Here is a 17,602-nt window from a genome sequence, read left to right on the forward strand (position 1 = left end):
GAAAAGTAGGCCATTCAGCCCGTCGCACCTGCCTGCCATTCAATGTGATCATGGTTTGTCTCAAACGCCAACATCCAGCTCTCTTCCCATACCCCATGATGCTTTCAGTGTCTAAAATTCCATCTCTTTTAAATCCTCTTATCAGAATAATTCATCAGGTGCTGGTCATGCACAAATATTCTCATTGCTGGATAACAATGGTAATTCTTTTCATACAAAGCTACGGTCCATCAGTGCTTAGAACACACCAGGATACTTGTTTGTGTTTGATCAAATTTTAGCAATTTTCCTTCCAAATTTCACCTTTGAGCTCACTTCCCCCAGAACGTGGTAACTTGTTTAACAGGTGCCAACAGTTCCCATCAATTGGCCATTCCTCCTGTGCAAGCCAAGATGGGTGGAAAGTTGGCAAGCTGTTTGACCATGAAGGGCATCGTCACTATACCCACACCGACCCCTCCCTGCAGACCAACTGACTTGGTGCACATTTAACCCTGCAGAATCCAGCATCGGGAAAGATATTAAAGCAGTGGGGGCTGTGAGAGGCTCAGGTCATCCAAGTGGGACTGGGCAAGCGATCCCAAAGGCAGGCGTGGATCTTCAAGAATCCTGTCAGCCACCTGAAATGATGCCAAACATGAGGCTTGCCGATTTTGCAACAAATATTAACGCAGAGCTCCCCAGTGGTGTTGCGTGGTACTGAGTTGTACTGATCATGGTTTGATGGCAAGTCTATCCAACTGTGAACGATATGGGGTGATTTGGGAGGAGGTAAGGGATTGATACATTGCAACCAATTGACCTCAGCATTCCTGCATTTGGGAAGAGGGAGGTGAAGGCCACGGTCCCCGATTGCTATCCCGCAATTCCTGCTGCAGGTTGTAGGTTACGTAGAAGGAGGCCATTCAGCCCATTGAGTCTGTACCAACCACAATCCCACCCAGGCCCTATCCCAAAACCCCATGCATTGACCCTAGTTAGTGCACATGACACAAAGAGGCAATTTAGCATGGCCAATCCACCTAACCTGCTTATCTTTGGACTCTGGGAGGAAACTGGAGAACCCGGAGGAAACCCACTTAGATACAGGGAGAATGTGCAGACCCGTACAGTGACCCAAGCTGGGAATCGAACTCATGTCCCTGGCGCTATGAGGCAGCGGTGCTAACCACTGTGCCACAGAGCCGTTCTTTGAGCACAGGACCAAACGAGGGAATTGATTAAACCTATGATGCACTCCCCAGTGGAATAGCCAGCCAATGGATGCAGGAAGAACCATCAATATCGGTTCATTATAGGATAGCTCCAAATTTCCAGGGGACCACATCTTTGTCTCCCACTACATCAGTGCTAGTTCTTGCGAACATCAATTAGCTTGGTTGGATTGTCACAGGGATTATCCACATCACAATCACAGAGGTGTGGAGTGGGCAAGATTTGGGTTTAATCATAGAAACCCTACAGTACAGAAAGAGGCCATTTGGCCCATTGAGTCTGCACCGACCATAATCCCACCCAGGCCCTACCGCCATATCCATACATATTTTGCCCACTAATCCTCTAATCTGTGCATCTATGGTCAATTTAGCACAGCCAATCAACTTAACCCGTACATCTTTGGACTGTGGGAGGAAACCCATGCAGACACGGGGAGAATGTGCAAACTCCACACAGACTGACAGGTCCCTGGAGCTGTGAAGCAGCAGTGCTAACCACTGTGCTACTGTACTTTACATTTTTTAACTTAACATTTTTGAAAATTTCAGAAAACAAATGCGTCTTTATGTTGGGGCGTTCTAGCAAAACTGACCTCTCTGCATCTTTCAGCACCAAAAACAGTTTTGCTCGCAGGGAAAGCTATTACAAAAAAAATTGAAAGGCAATAGCATCCGGTTCCCAATGAGGAAAGCGATGCTCTAAGCTCTTTTATTAAGATTCCATCCATATGTTCAGAGCCGTGTCAATGGCCGTCACTTCTCACCCTCCCTCTCACAACGTGCTAAAGAGGGAATGCAGCTGGATTTGCTGCCAACCTCTCGTATGCAGGAGAGCTCGCACTCTGAAAGCAGCAACCGGCCAGGCCGCCTCCTAAGAGGGATGCCAGATAGGAAACGCAAGGCCGGCAGCGCTTGTAGCGACAGCCCCTTTTGGAGCTGCTTGCCAAACCCTGCATTTATCCTACGCTCCTGCCCTTCTTCCTGCCGAACCTTCACCAGCACTGCTGGGAGCATGCCAGGGACAGAACAGCTCATTTCCATTTTTCACCCTGCCCTCAGACATGCGGGACAATTTGATACCAGGAGACCCAGCCAATCCCCTGCTCAAGTACCCATTCCAAGGGAATGGTTAACTCTCAAAATGATCTTTAAGACATTGGTAAGGCCTCATTGGAATACCGTGTACAGTTCTGGTCACACTATTTTGTTATTCATTTGTGGGACTGAGGCATCACCAGCTAGCCAGCCCATCCCTAATGGAGCGGCACAGCGGTTAGCACTGCTGCTTCACAGCTCCAGAGTCCCGGGTTTGATTCGTGGCTCGGGTCACTGTCTGTGTGGAGTTTGCACATTCTCCTCGTGTCTGCGTGGGTTTCCTCCGGGTACTCCGGTTTCCTCCCACGGTCCAAAGGTGTGCGGGTTAGGTTGATTGGCCGTGCTGAGAAATTGCCCCTCGGTGTCCAGGGATGCATAGGTTAGAGGGATTAGTGGGTATAATATGTGGGGGTAGGGCCTGGGTGGGATTGTGTTCGGTGCAGACTCGATGGGCCGAAGGGCCTCTTTCTGCACTGTAGCGTTCTATGGTTCTAATTGCCCGAGGACAGTTGAGAGTTAACCGTATTGCTGTGGCTCTGGAGTCACGTGTTGGCTAGACCAGGTAAGGACGACGGATTTCCTTCGCTAAAGGACATTAGTGAACCACGTGGTCTTTCTGACAATCGACAACACTTTCATAGTCATTAGTAGATTCTTAATTCCAGATTTTTTCCAATTGAATTCAAATACCACTCTCTGCCATGGCGGGATTATAGAAAGGATATTATTAAACTAGAAAGAGTGCAGAAAAGATTTGCGAGGATGCTACCGGGACTTGATGGTTTGAGTTATAAAGGAGAGACTGGAGAGACTGGGACTTTTTCCCTTGGAATGTAGGAGGCTGAGGGGTGATCTTAGAGGTCTATTAAACAATGAGGGGCATAGATCGGCTTGATAGTCAATATCTTTTCCCAAAGGTCGGGGAGTCTAAAACTAGAGGGCATAGGTTTAAGGTGAGAGGGGAGAGATACAAAAGGGTCCAGAGAGGAAATTTTTTCACACAGAGGGTGGTGAGTGTCTGGAACAAGCTGCCAGAGGTACCGGTCGAGGCAGGTACAATTTTGTCTTTTATAAAGCATTTCGACAGTTACGTGGATAAGATGGGCAAAGAGGGATATGGGCCAAATGCAGGCAATTGGGGCTGGCTTAGGGGTTTAAAAATGAGGCAGCGTGGACAAGTTGGGCCGAAGGGCCTGTTTCCATGCTGTAAACCTCTATAACCCCTCTACGATCTGACCACAATGAACTCAACCATAGATTAACTACGGGGGATTGTACTCTGCTCCTACGTGTTCACACTACAGGAGATCTTGTGACACAGTGGGTGAGCATTTCAGCCTCTGAACCAGAAGCTAAGGGTTCGAATCCCACCCTCGGACTTGATGGTCAAGGAAGATGTGTTCATAATGCGGCCAAACAGGCTGAGTGTGACCCTGCAAATCCTTCCAATGGCTGGTGCTAAGAGCGGGAGAGACTCCTGGTCGGCCACACTTGACGTGGAGTGGCACCCCTCAAACTATAAGCCACCCGGCGACAGACTAGCGACGTGTTCTGGGAATTATTAGCTATGGAAACAGACGAAAGTCTGCATCACTAAGGGCAGGAAGAGAATTGGAATGTTCAGGCCTTATGCATTAACTTTGTGTTTTGTACATCTGGGCATTTAGAATAGGAGTCAGCTGGGGGACTGAGCCTTCATTTCCAGGTGTTAAGCAATTTTGCCAACAATAAAAGCAATACCAGTGTCAAGGGAATTAATAAATCCACATTCAGTTTAAACTATGTGGTTTGCACACCTCATTAACTGTTGTCACACTGAATACTCTGTTTCAGGCAGTGATGTAATAATTGCGCTCACATTAATAGATTGTTTCTGGCTCGCTCATGTCCTTTGGGAAGGAAATCTGCCGTCCTTACTACATGTGACTTCAGACCTACAGCAATGGGTGGCACAGTGGCAAGTACTACTGCCTCGCAGTGACAGGTCCCCGGGATCAATTCCAGCCTCGAGTCACTGTCTGTGTGGAGTTTGCACATTCTCCCCGTGTCTGCGTGGGTTTCCTCCAGGCGCTCCGGTTTCCATTCACACTCCAAAAATGTGCAGGTTAGGTTGATTGTTCATGCTAACTTGCCCCATAGTATCCAAAGGTGTAAAGGTTAGGTGAATTGGCCATTCTAAATTGCCTCTGAGTGTCCCAAGATGTGTAAGTTAGATTGATTAGCCATAGTAAATGCGTGGGGTTACAGGGATAAGGCGGGGGGCCAGGATAAGATGTTCTTTCAGAGAGTCAGTGTAGATTTGATGGATTGAATGGCCTCCGTTTCCATTGAGGGGATTTATTCATTCCTGCAGACTACAAGAATGTCCAACAGACAACTTTTCCTCGGGATTAGCACACTTGCAGAAACCCAGCTCCTTCTGAAGAATGGGACTTTTATCTTGAATAAATCTATTTACAAGATACCTTGCTCTGAACCAAACATTCATTGTTTTGCGGTCCTATTGTTGTCCTGTACTCTATTCTTCTCTTCCAACTGGGAATTACTCATTGTTTTCTCTCAGCATTCATTCCAACCAACACAGGAAACCTCACTGGAGGAACCAGGAACAATGAAGCCAGCCAGGGCTGAGAGAAAGACAGGAAGTCATTTTCCGTGGATAAGCTCAATAGCACAAGGCCGAGAAGGGAACATAGGAAGCACGGTAATATTAAATAAAAGTTGTACTCAAAATTTTAGTTTAAATCAACACATCGCTGACAAGGAGGCACGCATTAATATTTGAAGCTGTGTTTAGATCTCTTTTTTTGACTGGGCCAATTTGCACATCATCCCTTTCATTCTTACTTAGTGTGACAGATTGTATATCAAGAACAGAATGCCAATGGCAGTCAAGTCCAGCAGACAATGTATAATTCCAAAATTAAAATAACCATCTTAAAATCTGTTAGAATGCTCCCACACTCTTGCCAACATTAGCAGTAGCCTTATAGTCAGAGCCAGGAATGGTCACAGTCTGAATACACTTGAGATCACAGAACCCTACAGTGCAGAAGGCGGCATTCAGCCCATTGAGTCTTTACAACTCTTTGGCATCGTGTCTTATCCAGGTATCTTATCCTACCCTATCCCCGTAACCCCACACACATTTCCCATGGTCAATCCACCTAACCTACACATCTACGGACACAAAGATACACAAGTTTGAGATCGTGTACCAACTGAGTCAAGAACAGCCTCTTCCCTGTTGCTACAGCCTTTTGAACCTTCTATTAAGTTGACCTTTCTCTACATCCTAGCTATAACACTATATTCTGCACTCTATCCTTTTCTTCTCCCCTAAATACTCTATGAACGGGATGCTTTGCCTGTACAGTGCAAGAAACGGTACTTTTCATTGTATACCAATACGTATGACAATAATAAATCAAATCAAAGAAATAAGTAAAGGGCAATTTAGCAGGACCAATTCATCTAACCCGCGCATCTTTCAGACTATGGAAGGAAACTGAAGCACCCATAGGAAACCAAAGCAGACACGGGGAGAACATGCAAACTCCACAGAGAGTGTCACCTGAGGCTGGAATTGAACCCAGATCCGTGGCACTGAGGCAACAGTGCTAACCACAGTGCCGTCCACGGTGCATGAGAATTGCTCGCCAGTCCTTCACATTGTCACCACGATGGGGTGGCACTGCCAAAGTACCATGCCCGCGAATACAACAGATGTCCAACACAACTAATACCTATCCTATCGCGGGCCAGATGTAAAATAATTGGACGGGCTTTATTTTCAAATATAGAATAAAATCTGTCGCGACTCGTGAGAAAAATGTGACAAGTCTTCAAGCGTGGACACTTCTTTCCGGTTCCCCAACCCCCCACCTTTCTTAAAACAAAGTCACTGAAAGGTGCGGCCTTCAGGGTTTGAGGATACCTTTTTAAACAGGTTTCCCCAAGAATTTGAAGCATCTGTTCTTAAAGATGATGTGAAAGCATTGGCGTCTTTCAGCCTGTGCCGTTCCCAACTTGCTCACACTTCCAAGGTGCCTCAGGGGCAGGGAGCGTGCCTGTTGAAAGCTGAGATGATCCCAACCCAGTGCAGCACACGCTGAGCCGGGAGCCGATTGCAAAGCCGCTCCTCCCAGCCCCTGACAGGTGAATTGATAGCCGGAGAAGGGAGGCTCCAGATGCTGCCGCGCTCTCTCAAGCAGCAGTCAGTCAACGTTGCCACATGCTGCGCGCGTTCCCGGTCCCACGGAGGTAAACGTCCGAGAGGCTCGTTCTCCTCCTCGCTCGCTCAAAGGAAGGGAAGCTGCCGGCATTAACCGGTCGCAACCAGCTTGATCTGGCCCGAGGTGCACCTCGGATGCTGAGACACCTAGTTCAGTGTTTATACTGTACACAGTAAACAGAACAGAGTGGCCCAACGACTCGGCAGACATTGAGAAAGGCACTAGGGCAGGAATGCAAATAGCAACACAAAGCTGCAGGTTCAAATTTAAACAAACCCATATTTGGTACAACGTCAGAGCAGTTTAGAATAACACACTACCTTTCCAAAAAAAAATCTTTTACCTGTAACCGTTGCAAACATTCAGCATCAGCAAACTGATATGCAACTCCCGTCAACCTAACCTCTTCCCATCTGACAACCTTCCCAGAAAACCGCATCCCTCCCAACTCGAGTTCTGTGCGTTCCCACAATGGGCCACAGTGCCTTTAGCCAGCGAGACTTTTAAGCTCTTGAACCCCTCCCTAAATCTTCACCTTTCTCACTCCCCTCCTACAGGAGAGTCATTGAGTATCTTTAAGGAGGAGATAAACAGAGTTTTAATTAGCAATGGGTTGAAGGGTTACGGGGAGCGGGTCGGGTAGGTGAGGCTCAGATGAGATCGTTGTATTGAATGGCGAAGCAGGTCCGAGGGGCTAAGTTGCCTACTCCTGCTCAGAGTTCGTATGCTCTTATCATCCTAGTTCTGAACACAGTAACTCGGAGCACGAGTCGGCAAAATTAAGCCCTCGAGCCTGCTTCAATACGATCAGGGCTGATCTCAGCTCAGCCTCATCTACACCTTCCTACCCACTCTCCACAACTCTTCAACCCATTGCTAATTAAAAATCTGTCTATCTCCTCCTCAAATTGACTCAATGTCCCACCAAACTCTGGGGTAGTGAATTCCACAGATTCACAACCCTTTGAGAGATGTAATTTTAAATCTGCTATCTCTTATCCTCAAACTATGACCTCTCATTCTAATTGCCCCACCAGAGCTGTCATCCTCTCCACTTCTACTTGTCAAATCACCTTTACATTCCTATACACCATTTTCAACAAGAGGGAATATTACTATCTCCCTTGGTATTCAACAGCATTACCAAAGCTGGATTCCCCTTATCAACACCCTGGGGGTTAGCGCTAACCAGAAACTGAACTGGACTAGCCATATAAATACTGTGGCTGCCAGAGCAGGTCAGAGGCTAAGAGTTCTGCAGCAAGTAACTCACTTCCTGATTCTCCAAAACCTATCCACCATCTACAAGGCAGAAGCCACAAAGTGTGATGGAATACTCTCCCCTTGCCTGGATGAGCGCAGCTCCAACAACACTCCAGAAGCTTGACACCTCCCAGGACAAAGCAGCCCACTCGATCAACATTCACTTCCTCCGCCACCTTTATATAACGGGAGCAGCGCGTAACGTCTATAAGATGCACTGCAGCCATTTACCAAAGCTCCTTCGACATCATCTTGCAAACCCAGGACACGGGCAGTAGACGCTTTGAAACACACGCAAGTTCCCCTCCTAGCCACACACCAACCTGACCTGGAGATATGTCGCCATTCCTTCACTGGCGCTGGGTCAAAATCCTGCAACAGCCTCTCTAACAGCACTCTGGGTGTACCTACACCTCAGCGATTGCAGCGGTTCGAGAAGGTAGCTCACCGCCACCTTTGCAAAGGGCGGTTCGGGAAGGGCAATAAACGCTGGCCTTGCCAGCGATGCCCGCGACCCGTGAAAGGATAAAGAAAAAGGTGCACAAATTGGTAAAATACCCGTTGAGAAAGTGAATCACTTCCACATTACACGCTTGGCAATTGGGCCTCCTGGACTCCTACCCCTTATTTCCATTGCCCCTCCCTTTACCCTCCCAAATCTTTGTCCCCTGCCATCCCCACCAGCTGTTTTGAGCCCAGCAATTTAAAAGCCTTGTCTGTTAGTTTAACTAAAATTATCCACTGCAGTTCGTGCATTCAGTGCAGACAACAGGCAGCCCCTTCTGCGATTAAAAGCCACCATTGAGTCTGCTTGCTGAGGGGGAAGAGGGAGGGCTCAGCAAAAGGCCACAGATCCCACCCCTCCTGAGAGACATACAGACCAGACCACCTCTGGGTGTGGGGCGGGGGGAGGAGGAATTTATTTGGCTTGATGGATAGGGCAAAGGAACAAATGACAGATGCTTCACGCAAGACTCAAGAGAGGCGTCTCCTCTTCCAGGACTATCCCCCACCACCCCCCCCCCAAAAAAAAATACACAGTCAGTACACATGTTCACGGCTGGGTTTTGTAAACACAGCTCATCTATTTCAATTCGACATCTAGCTGGTCAGCAGAATAATAATAATCAAACATTCTTGATTGCTGCATTTGATTAAAACAAAAAGGGAAGAAATTGGATTGCTTTTTTTTAAATGCAAAAATGTGGCTAAAAATAACTTGGACCAATGCCTAGTGACTTCCTTTCTGAACCCAATACCACTATATTTAAAAATGAAGGGGAAAAAAATCTGAATAGAAGTCAAAAGAAACAATACAGCAGTCACTCAGCTGCGGACAGTGCACAGATCACACACGTGGGACTAAGACAGGTGACAGCTGCGAGAACTTTCCAAACAGCCCCAAAGGTTAACGTCGCACTGGAGGCGCATTCTCAACATGCATGTTGCTCACTACTCTGGGATTCTCTGCAGTTTACATTACAAATGGATCAGGGGGACACTGCAGGCAATACTAAAAGACCGTGCAGCAGTCAGCCTTGGGATTTATAGGCTCCTTCGTATGTCTGTCCAAGACAACGATCCTCCAATGCAGAGTTAGCAACAGGAGTAAGCCCCTCAGCCTTCCCGAGTCTGATTTCACTCTGCAGTTGCGTCCTGCTTCACCTGCAACTCAATGGGTAGCACTGCCGCCTCACAGCGCCAGGGACTTGGGTTGGATTCCCAACTTGGGCCACTGCCCGTGTGGAGATTGCACGTTCTCCGCGGGAGTTTCCTCCGGGTGCTTCGGTTTCCTCCCGCAGTCCAAAAGATGAGCGGGTTCGGTGCATTGGCCGTGCTAAATTCTCCCTCGGTGTACCCGAACAGGCGCCGGAGTGTGACGACTAGGGAATTTTCACAGTAACTTCATTGCAGTATTAATATCGGCCTATTTGTGACAATAATAAATAAACTTACAACTTAAACGATGTACCCATTTCTGTTCCACGTCCCTCATCAGCTTTACTTATCTATCTCAGCTCTAAGATTTTCAACTGACTTTGTCTCAGCTGGCTTTTAGCAGGGGTGGGACACATTGCTTCCTGGCAAGTGTTTATGGAATGGCTTGCTATAATGTGAAGGTTATGCCTCATTCATCGGAGGAGTTAGAATACACACACACGCACACACACGTGCACGCGCTCTCAATCTACCCAATCAAGCGCTTCTAAGTAACTTCATTCGATCACCATTTAACCTTGGTGCTCAGGGGAGTACAAAGTCTAGTCTGGGAGAATGGTCTTCCGAATTTAATGCTGTCCTGTGTCCCCATCAGAGATTGACATTTTCTTCCTAAGTGGCAGCCAGAATTTGCCACCACACCTTTTTTGACTTTTGAAGCTCATCTCCGTTTGACAAGCAGTTTACCCAGTGATAAAATATTGACCAAATTAATGGAGTGTTTCCTGACTGTGTTTAGAGGCCAGGCTCACACTTCATGGGACAGTCATATGACACATGGGGTTCATATACACTATTACCGTCACTATATATCACAACGGTTGTCATTATGCTCTCACCGTATAATTACAAAATATTTGATCCCCATGGCATATACAGGAAAAAGATACAAAAGTCTGAGGTCACGTACCAACTGACTCAAGAACAGCTTTTTCCCTGCTGCCATCAGACTTTTAAATGGACCCCTCTTATATTAAACTGATCTTTCTCTGCACCTTAGCTAAGACTGTTAGAGTAAGACTATTCTGCACCCTCTCCTTTCCTTCTCCCCTATGTACTCTATGTGTGGTATGCTTTGTCTGTATAGTGCGCAAAAAGCAATATCTTTCACTGTTTCCCAATACATGTGACAATAATAAATCAAATCAATATCAATGACCTCTTTCTGCACTGTAGGGTTTCTAGGATTCTATGGTTGTGCAGGTACGTCAAATAGCCATATGTATATTGTCGATACTCCCGTAATGTGGCTAAAAGGTTTCTTTTGCAGCTGTATTAACATAACCCAAATCTTCCACAACTGTAGACATTAAGCACACACACAGGCAATGTTGATCTGGCTGTGAGGAGGTAACCGTTTACTGTCACTCTCTCAGCATCAGAAAGCTGGGAACTCCTTCCCATCGCCAGGCAACCTGACCTCCGCTTCTTTCCTTTCCAAATCCACGGCTTCGTCTCCTACGTTCCCATGGAAAGCCCAGGACAAGAGGCCAGAGCGCCTTTCTCTAGCTTCAGAAAAGAGCATTGTTAGCCCTCGAGGAGACAGCGTGAGAGCTGCGTTTCGATCACTCAGGCTGGGGATGCTGGCTTGAACCGCTCACAAAAAGCCCAAAGCATCACACCCAGGGGTTTTTTTTAAAAAAAACACAGACACACTATCGCAAATGTTAAAATAAAATCCTTTAAAAGGTGATTGTCTTGTCAGACCTTACAGCCTTGTCTTATTGAAGATTCTGGGGCAGAGTATAAACATCTAGGGACATTAAAGAACGCAATCACCCTTCACATCATACAGGATTAACATTTACAGTGTCACCTCACTGCTTGCTACAAACTGAGGCCTATTACCAGGTGAGAGATTCGACCCAAATGCTTATTAGTAATTCAATTTAAATGAGCTTCTGTTGATGGATGAGTCTAAATGCAATCTTCTAATCTGATTACCATACAAGTTTCAAGTAGTTCTATTCAATTACCCTCGGTCTCAGTGATAGCAACAGAAAATGATCCATATAACACATCTTTCCACCAGTGTCAGCTGTTTAGGTACACAAAACGCCACTCAGGAAATGTTAAATGTGTTACTGGCTACAATTCAGAGGGTCTTATCAGAAGCCAGGTACAAAATATTGACCCGAGTTCCATATGGGGTGGCACAGTGGTTAGCGCTGCTGCCTCACAGCGCCAGGGACCGGGATTCGATTTCCAGTCTCGGGTCACTGTCTGTACAGAGTTTGCACATTCTTCCCGTGTCTGCATGGGTTTCCTCCGGGTGCTCCGGTTTCTTCCCACAGTCCGAAAGATGCTGGTTAGGTGCGTCGGCCACACTAAATTCTCCCTCAGTGTACCCAAACAGGTGCCGGAGTAGGGGATTTTCACAGCAACTTCATTGCACTGTTAATGTAAGCCTACTTGTGACACTAATAAATAAACTTTAAAAAAACTTATGGTTTTCAATATGGTGGTTTCAAAATTCCAAATCTGCTGTTGCAGTGTACACATAGCCTGTAATCAATGGGCTGAAGGGCCTCTTCTGCACTGTGAGATTCTATATTACCACCCTCCAGTCTAGCTAAGGGTCCTCATGCCACTGACATCCTCCCTTTGGGAGCCTGGTCACCTTTCAAGAACTGTGTTCTAAATGTTTCCTCTCCATTCCCTCCACAGCTGGAGTACTGTGTGCAGTTTTGGGCGCCGTACTAACGCAAGGATATTTTGGCCTTGGAGGGAGTGCAGAGGAGGTTTACTAGGCTGATGCCGGAGTTGAAGGGATTGAGCTATGAGGAGAGGCTGAATAAACTAGGCTTGTACTCGTTAGAGTTTAGAAGAATGAGGGGAGATCTCATTGAGACGTATAAGACGATGAATGGGATGGATAGGATAGAGGTGGAGAGACTCTTCCCGCTCAAAAAAGACAGTAGGACTAAGGGGCACAGCCTCAAGATAAAGGGGGGGCGGTTTAGAACGGAGTTGAGGAGGAACTTCTTCACTCAAAGGGTGGTGAATCTCTGGAATTCTCTGCCCGTTGAAGTGGTGGAGGCTACCTCGCTAAATATTTTTAAGACGCGGGTTGATGGGTTTTTGATAAGCGAGGGGATTAAGGGTTATGGGGAGAGGGCGGGAATGTGGAACTGAGCCACGACAGATCAGCCGTGATCTTATTGAATGGCGGGGCAGGCTCGAGGGGCTGTATGGCCTACTCCTGCTCCTATTTCTTATGTTCTTATACACTCCCCTGGCTCAAAGGGAACAATTGTCCCATCGCTTCTTCCCACGGCACAGAACTGTTCAAATTCTACCGCCTTTTTCATTTGTTGGAACGAGCTGGCTCAATGCGCGACAGTCAGATCCCAGAATCTGTTTTACATCTTGACAAGTGCGCTCAAGTCAAAAAGTGAGCACCATCACTAATCACATTATATGGGCCAATTCTCCAAATTCCCAGGAGGCTGGGAGGAGGAGTGAGACAGAGGGTGGTGTGGGTGTGTGAGAGACAGAGACAGAGACAGACAGGAGGGGAGAGGAGAGGGGGGGAGAGGAGAGGGGGGGAGGGTAGGGGAGAGGAGAGGGGGGGAGGGTAGGGGAGAGGAGAGGGGGGAGGGTAGGGGAGAGGAGAGGGGGGAGGGTAGGGGAGAGGAGAGGGGGGGAGGGTAGGGGAGAGGAGAGGGGGGGGAGGGTAGGGAGAGGAGAGGGGGGAGGGTAGGGGGGAGGAGGAGGGGAGAGGGGGGAGGAGGAGGGGAGAGGGGGGAGGAGGAGGGGAGAGGGGAGGAGGAGGAGGGGAGAGGGGGGAGGAGGAGGGGAGAGGGGGGAGGAGGAGGGGAGAGGGGGAGGAGGAGGGGAGAGGGGGAGGAGGAGGGAGAGGGGGAGGGGAGAGAAGGGGAGAAGGGGAGGGGAGAGAAGGGGAGAAGGGGAGGGGAGAGAAGGGGAGAAGGGGAGGGGAGAGAAGGGGAGAAGGGGAGGGGAGAGAAGGGGAGAAGGGGAGGGGAGAGAAGGGGAGAAGGGGAGAGAAGGGAGAAGGGGAGAGAAGGGAGAAGGGGAGAGAAGGGGAGAAGGGGAGAGAAGGGGAGAAGGGGAGAGAAGGGGAGAAGGGGAGAGAAGGGGAGAAGGGAGAGAAGGGGAGAAGGGGAGAGAAGGGGAGGGGAGAGAAGGGGAGGGGAGAGAAGGGGAGGGGAGAGAAGGGGAGAAGGGGAGGGGAGAGAAGGGGAGAAGGGGAGGGGAGAGAAGGGGAGACAGAAAGAGAGGTAGGGAGAGGGGGCACGACTGATGGAGAGGGAAAGAGAGAGACAGAGAAAGACGGAGAGAGGAAGAGACACAGACAGGGAGAGAGAGGGAGAAAGAGATGGAGAGAGAGAGGGAAAAGAGACAGGAAGAGAGAAAAGGTGAAGAGCGAGGGGGAGCGAGAGACAAAGACAGAGTGGTGGGGGGCGGGGGGAGAGAGAGAGAGAGAGAGAGAGACTTTACAAGGCTGAGGTTTAGTGCCAGATAAATATTTTCACTGTCCTTTGCAGAAAGATCTGGTTCTCTGTGCTTAAAGATTGTATTTATTTTTTAAAAAATATTTAGGAAAGAACAAATTAATAAAAACATTTAACCAACAGCCATTTACAAACAACACATGGACATTCCATGTCTACACATGAAGGGATTTTCTTCACTCTCCCACTCAAGTAAACCCTCAATCCTAGAAAGTTAAGAGCTCCTGACCCCTTTGCCTCACACATTCTTCCACTGTCTTCCCTATTGTTGTTTCTGTCACCGGTCTCTGGGAACTTAAACTCATGCCCTCTGCTCCCAACCTAATTCTGCATTCAGCTCAGGCGAGTTGTTTAAAGCCTCTGGTTTCTGTTAAACCCTCTAATTAATCAGGTTAGGGCTGACAGAGCGTGGAAGTCCTCGCTTCAGGACTCCAGAGGTCCTGCAACAGCAAATACTGTGCTCTTTCCACTCACCCCATATTACAAAGAACAAAAAAGCAGCAAGCTGCCCCCCTCTCCATATACCCAAGATACATCATTTATTAACAGTACTCAAAATAAATTCAGTCGACTATGCCAAACCAGTACAACTTTAGCATGGAGATATTATCAATGAACCCATACTTCGATATTAATCCTTCTTGAAAGCCAATAAGTCAATAGTTCTACCTTCAAAAATAGAAAATCTTAGCAGGTCTCTCAGCATCTATGGAGAGAGAAGAGAGCCAATGTCTCCAGTCTGGATAATTCTTTGTCAGAAAGGTTCTGTCTTAATAGTTTAAGGTCTCTGTGGTAGTCCGTGCTCCTGGTTCCAAAGATGCTGCTGCACAAGTGTGTTCTGGACACAGGACATTGAGAACACAGCCTGCTCGCAATCACCTGGCAGCCAGTACACAGAAACAAGCAGGGAGTGAGATACCAGGGCACGGTGAAATGGAGACAGAAGGGGGTTAACTGGAGAAGGGGGTTAGCCCAGGAGCAGCAGAGGGGAGCTTCAGTTCCAGCACATTGCAGCAGGAGACTGGCCAAAGGTGCTTTAGCCTCTTGGTCTGCCAGACTGGGGAGGGAGGGAGGGAGGGAGGGAGGGAGGGAGGGGAGGCGGGTTGCAGAATAGTCTCCACATCCTTCCTGGCTCCAGCACAGTTAGCCCGTGTGTTAGTTTGGGCAGATCAGCCTGGCAGAGGGGCAGTGCCCCACGACACCCTTCCAATTCTATCCAAAGTCAACTTCAATGTTCCAAACAGCAGCAGAGCTAAACAGCCCGTGAACTTGACCGAAGCCCACTTCATCCCAAATCTGCTGAAGGCTGGATTGTGCCCACCATGTGCTACCCTGCACCCCCTCCCCTAACCTGCATCGCCTCTGCACCCCCTCACCCGTCCTGCATCCCCTCATCCACCCTGCATCCTCTCGCCCAACCTGCATCCCCTCTGAACCCCTTCGTCCACCCTGCGCCCCTCCACTCACCCTGTACCCCCCAGACCCACCCTGCACCCCCTCTGCCACCCCGCACCCCCTGTGCTTACCCTGCACCCCTTTGCCCACCCTGTACCCCCAGACCCGCCCTGCACCTCCTCTGCCACCCTACACCCCCTGTACTTACCCTGCACCCCTTTGCCCACCCTGCACCCCCTGTACTTACCCTGCACCCCTGTGCCCACCCCTCACCCCCTCTTACCCATCCTGTATCTCCTTACCCACCCTGCAGTTTTTGCCCACCCCCTGTCCCCCATAGCCCCCCTCCCCAGATTCCTGGGGTGGGGAGTGGTGCTGGGACAGTCCTGTAGTTTTGCCCCCTGTTGCTGTAGTTTTGGATGCGGATCTGACTGACCTGTTCCCGGTTGCGGGAGATCCAGGTATCCAGCAGCAGCTCCAGCCTGGCCCGGTGAAATTTCTTGGTGGTTTTCACCGCGATGAACAAGTCCCCGGCGCCGATGTCGTCCCGGAAAGGTGGGGCGGTGGCGGTGGCGGCGGCCGCCGCCGCCTGCGAGCGCTCCAGCTCCCGCGGGGAGGGCAGCCCGTGGCCGGAGCCTTTGCCCCGGCTCAGCTCACTGAAGTACTGCTTGAAGCTCCTGGCCGGCGGCTCCGGGCTGCTGGCGGCTCCCTGCGGCTGCAGCCTCTCCTCCGGCTCCCCGGGGCTCTCCCAGCTCTGCAGAGAGCGGCTCCGCAGCTCCAGCCCTCCCTGCACCAGCTCCTGTCCCTGCCCCTGATCCAGCAGCAACACCAGGAGACAGGTTAACATAGCACCCAGCAGCGAGAGCAACACTTTCCTCACACACAGCCTCAGCATTTCCCTGTGTGTGTGTGTGTGTGTGTCTCCCTGCTTGCTGAGATCCCACTCTGTCTGTGCCTTGCTAAATTTCTGCACACCTCTCTCTCTGTGTTTGTCTGTCTGTCTCTGTTTGTTTCTCTCTCTCTCTGTGTTTGTCTGTCTCTGTTTGTTTCTCTCTGTCTCTGTCTCACACTCACTCAGTTTGTCTCTCTGTCTCACTTTCTTTCTCTCTCTCTCTCTGCCTTTCCACAACCACTACCGTCCTGACTCAGTCCCGGCTCCTTTTATAACCTTCCTGGCTGATGTCAGCTGCTTGAAAGCCCGCCCCTCGCTCTCTCACAGCGCTGTTGTCCCAGTGCAAGGCGACAGGGTTGAGTGCGCATCAGCGCAATGAGAGTGCGGGAAAGACGCAGAGGATCTGGTGAAATGTTGCGGATAATCTCTCCCTCAATGCAAACCAAAGGAGATCATTTCATTTCATTAGGTGGCGCGGTGGTTAGCGCCGCTGTCTCACAGTGCCAGGGACCTGGGTTCAATTCTGGCTGAGGTCACTGTCTGTGTGGAATATGCACGTTCTCCCCGTGTCTGCGTGGGTTTGACCCTTAGTGTCAGGGCGATTGGCAGGGTAAATGTGTGGGGTTACCAGGATTGGGCCTGGGTGGGATTGTGGTCGGTGAAGACTTGATGGGCCGAATGGCCTCCTTCTGCACTGTAGGGATTCTATGATTCTATTTATTAGTGTCACAATTAGGCTTATCTTAACACTGCAATGCAGTTACTCTGAAAATCTAAGAACGTAAGAAATAAGAGCAGGGATAGGCCATCCGGCCCTTGGAGCCTGCCCTGCCATTCAATAAGATCATGGCTGATCTGAAGTGGATCAGTTCCACTTTCCCGTTTTCTCCCCATAACCCTTAATTCCCTTGTCTATCAGAAATCTACCTACCCGTGACTTAAAAATATTTAGCGAGGTAGCCTCCACCACTTCAACAGGCAGAGAATTCCAGAGATTCACCACCCTTTGAGTGAAGAAGTTCCTCCTCAACTCCGATCTAAACTGCTCCCCCCCCCCTTATCTTGAGGCTGTGCCCTCTAGTCCTGCTATCCTTTCTAAGCACGAAGAATCTCTCTACCTCTACCCTATCCATCCCTTTCATTATCTTATACGTCTCTATAAGATCCCCCCTCATCCTTCTAAACTCCAACGAGTACAGACCCAGTCTATTTAGTCTCTCTTCGTAGTCCAACCCCCTCGTCTCCGGTATCAGCCTAGTGAACCTCCTCTGCACTCCCTCCAAGGCCAAAATATCCTTGCGCAAGTGCGGC

At 49.1% G+C, this 17,602-nt stretch overlaps 1 protein-coding gene across 2 annotated transcripts in view; it reads right to left on the bottom strand.

Annotated features, from left to right (window-relative positions):
- Positions 1 to 16,526, bottom strand: part of lfng (LFNG O-fucosylpeptide 3-beta-N-acetylglucosaminyltransferase) — a 33,296-nt gene extending 16,770 nt beyond the window's left edge. For both annotated transcript variants that reach the window (XM_080206307.1, XM_080206306.1), the window contains exon 1: positions 15,836 to 16,526. In XM_080206307.1, the coding sequence (XP_080062433.1) occupies positions 15,836 to 16,294 (459 nt within the window). In that variant the 5' untranslated portion in view covers positions 16,295 to 16,526. The remainder of the gene's footprint in view (positions 1 to 15,835) is intronic.
- Positions 16,527 to 17,602: the final 1,076 nt, after the last annotated feature.

The sequence above is a fragment of the Carcharhinus amblyrhynchos genome, chromosome 18, assembly GCF_965287045.1.
Source record: "Carcharhinus amblyrhynchos chromosome 18, sCarAmb.v2.hapA, whole genome shotgun sequence".
Lineage (NCBI taxonomy): Eukaryota > Metazoa > Chordata > Chondrichthyes > Carcharhiniformes > Carcharhinidae > Carcharhinus > Carcharhinus amblyrhynchos.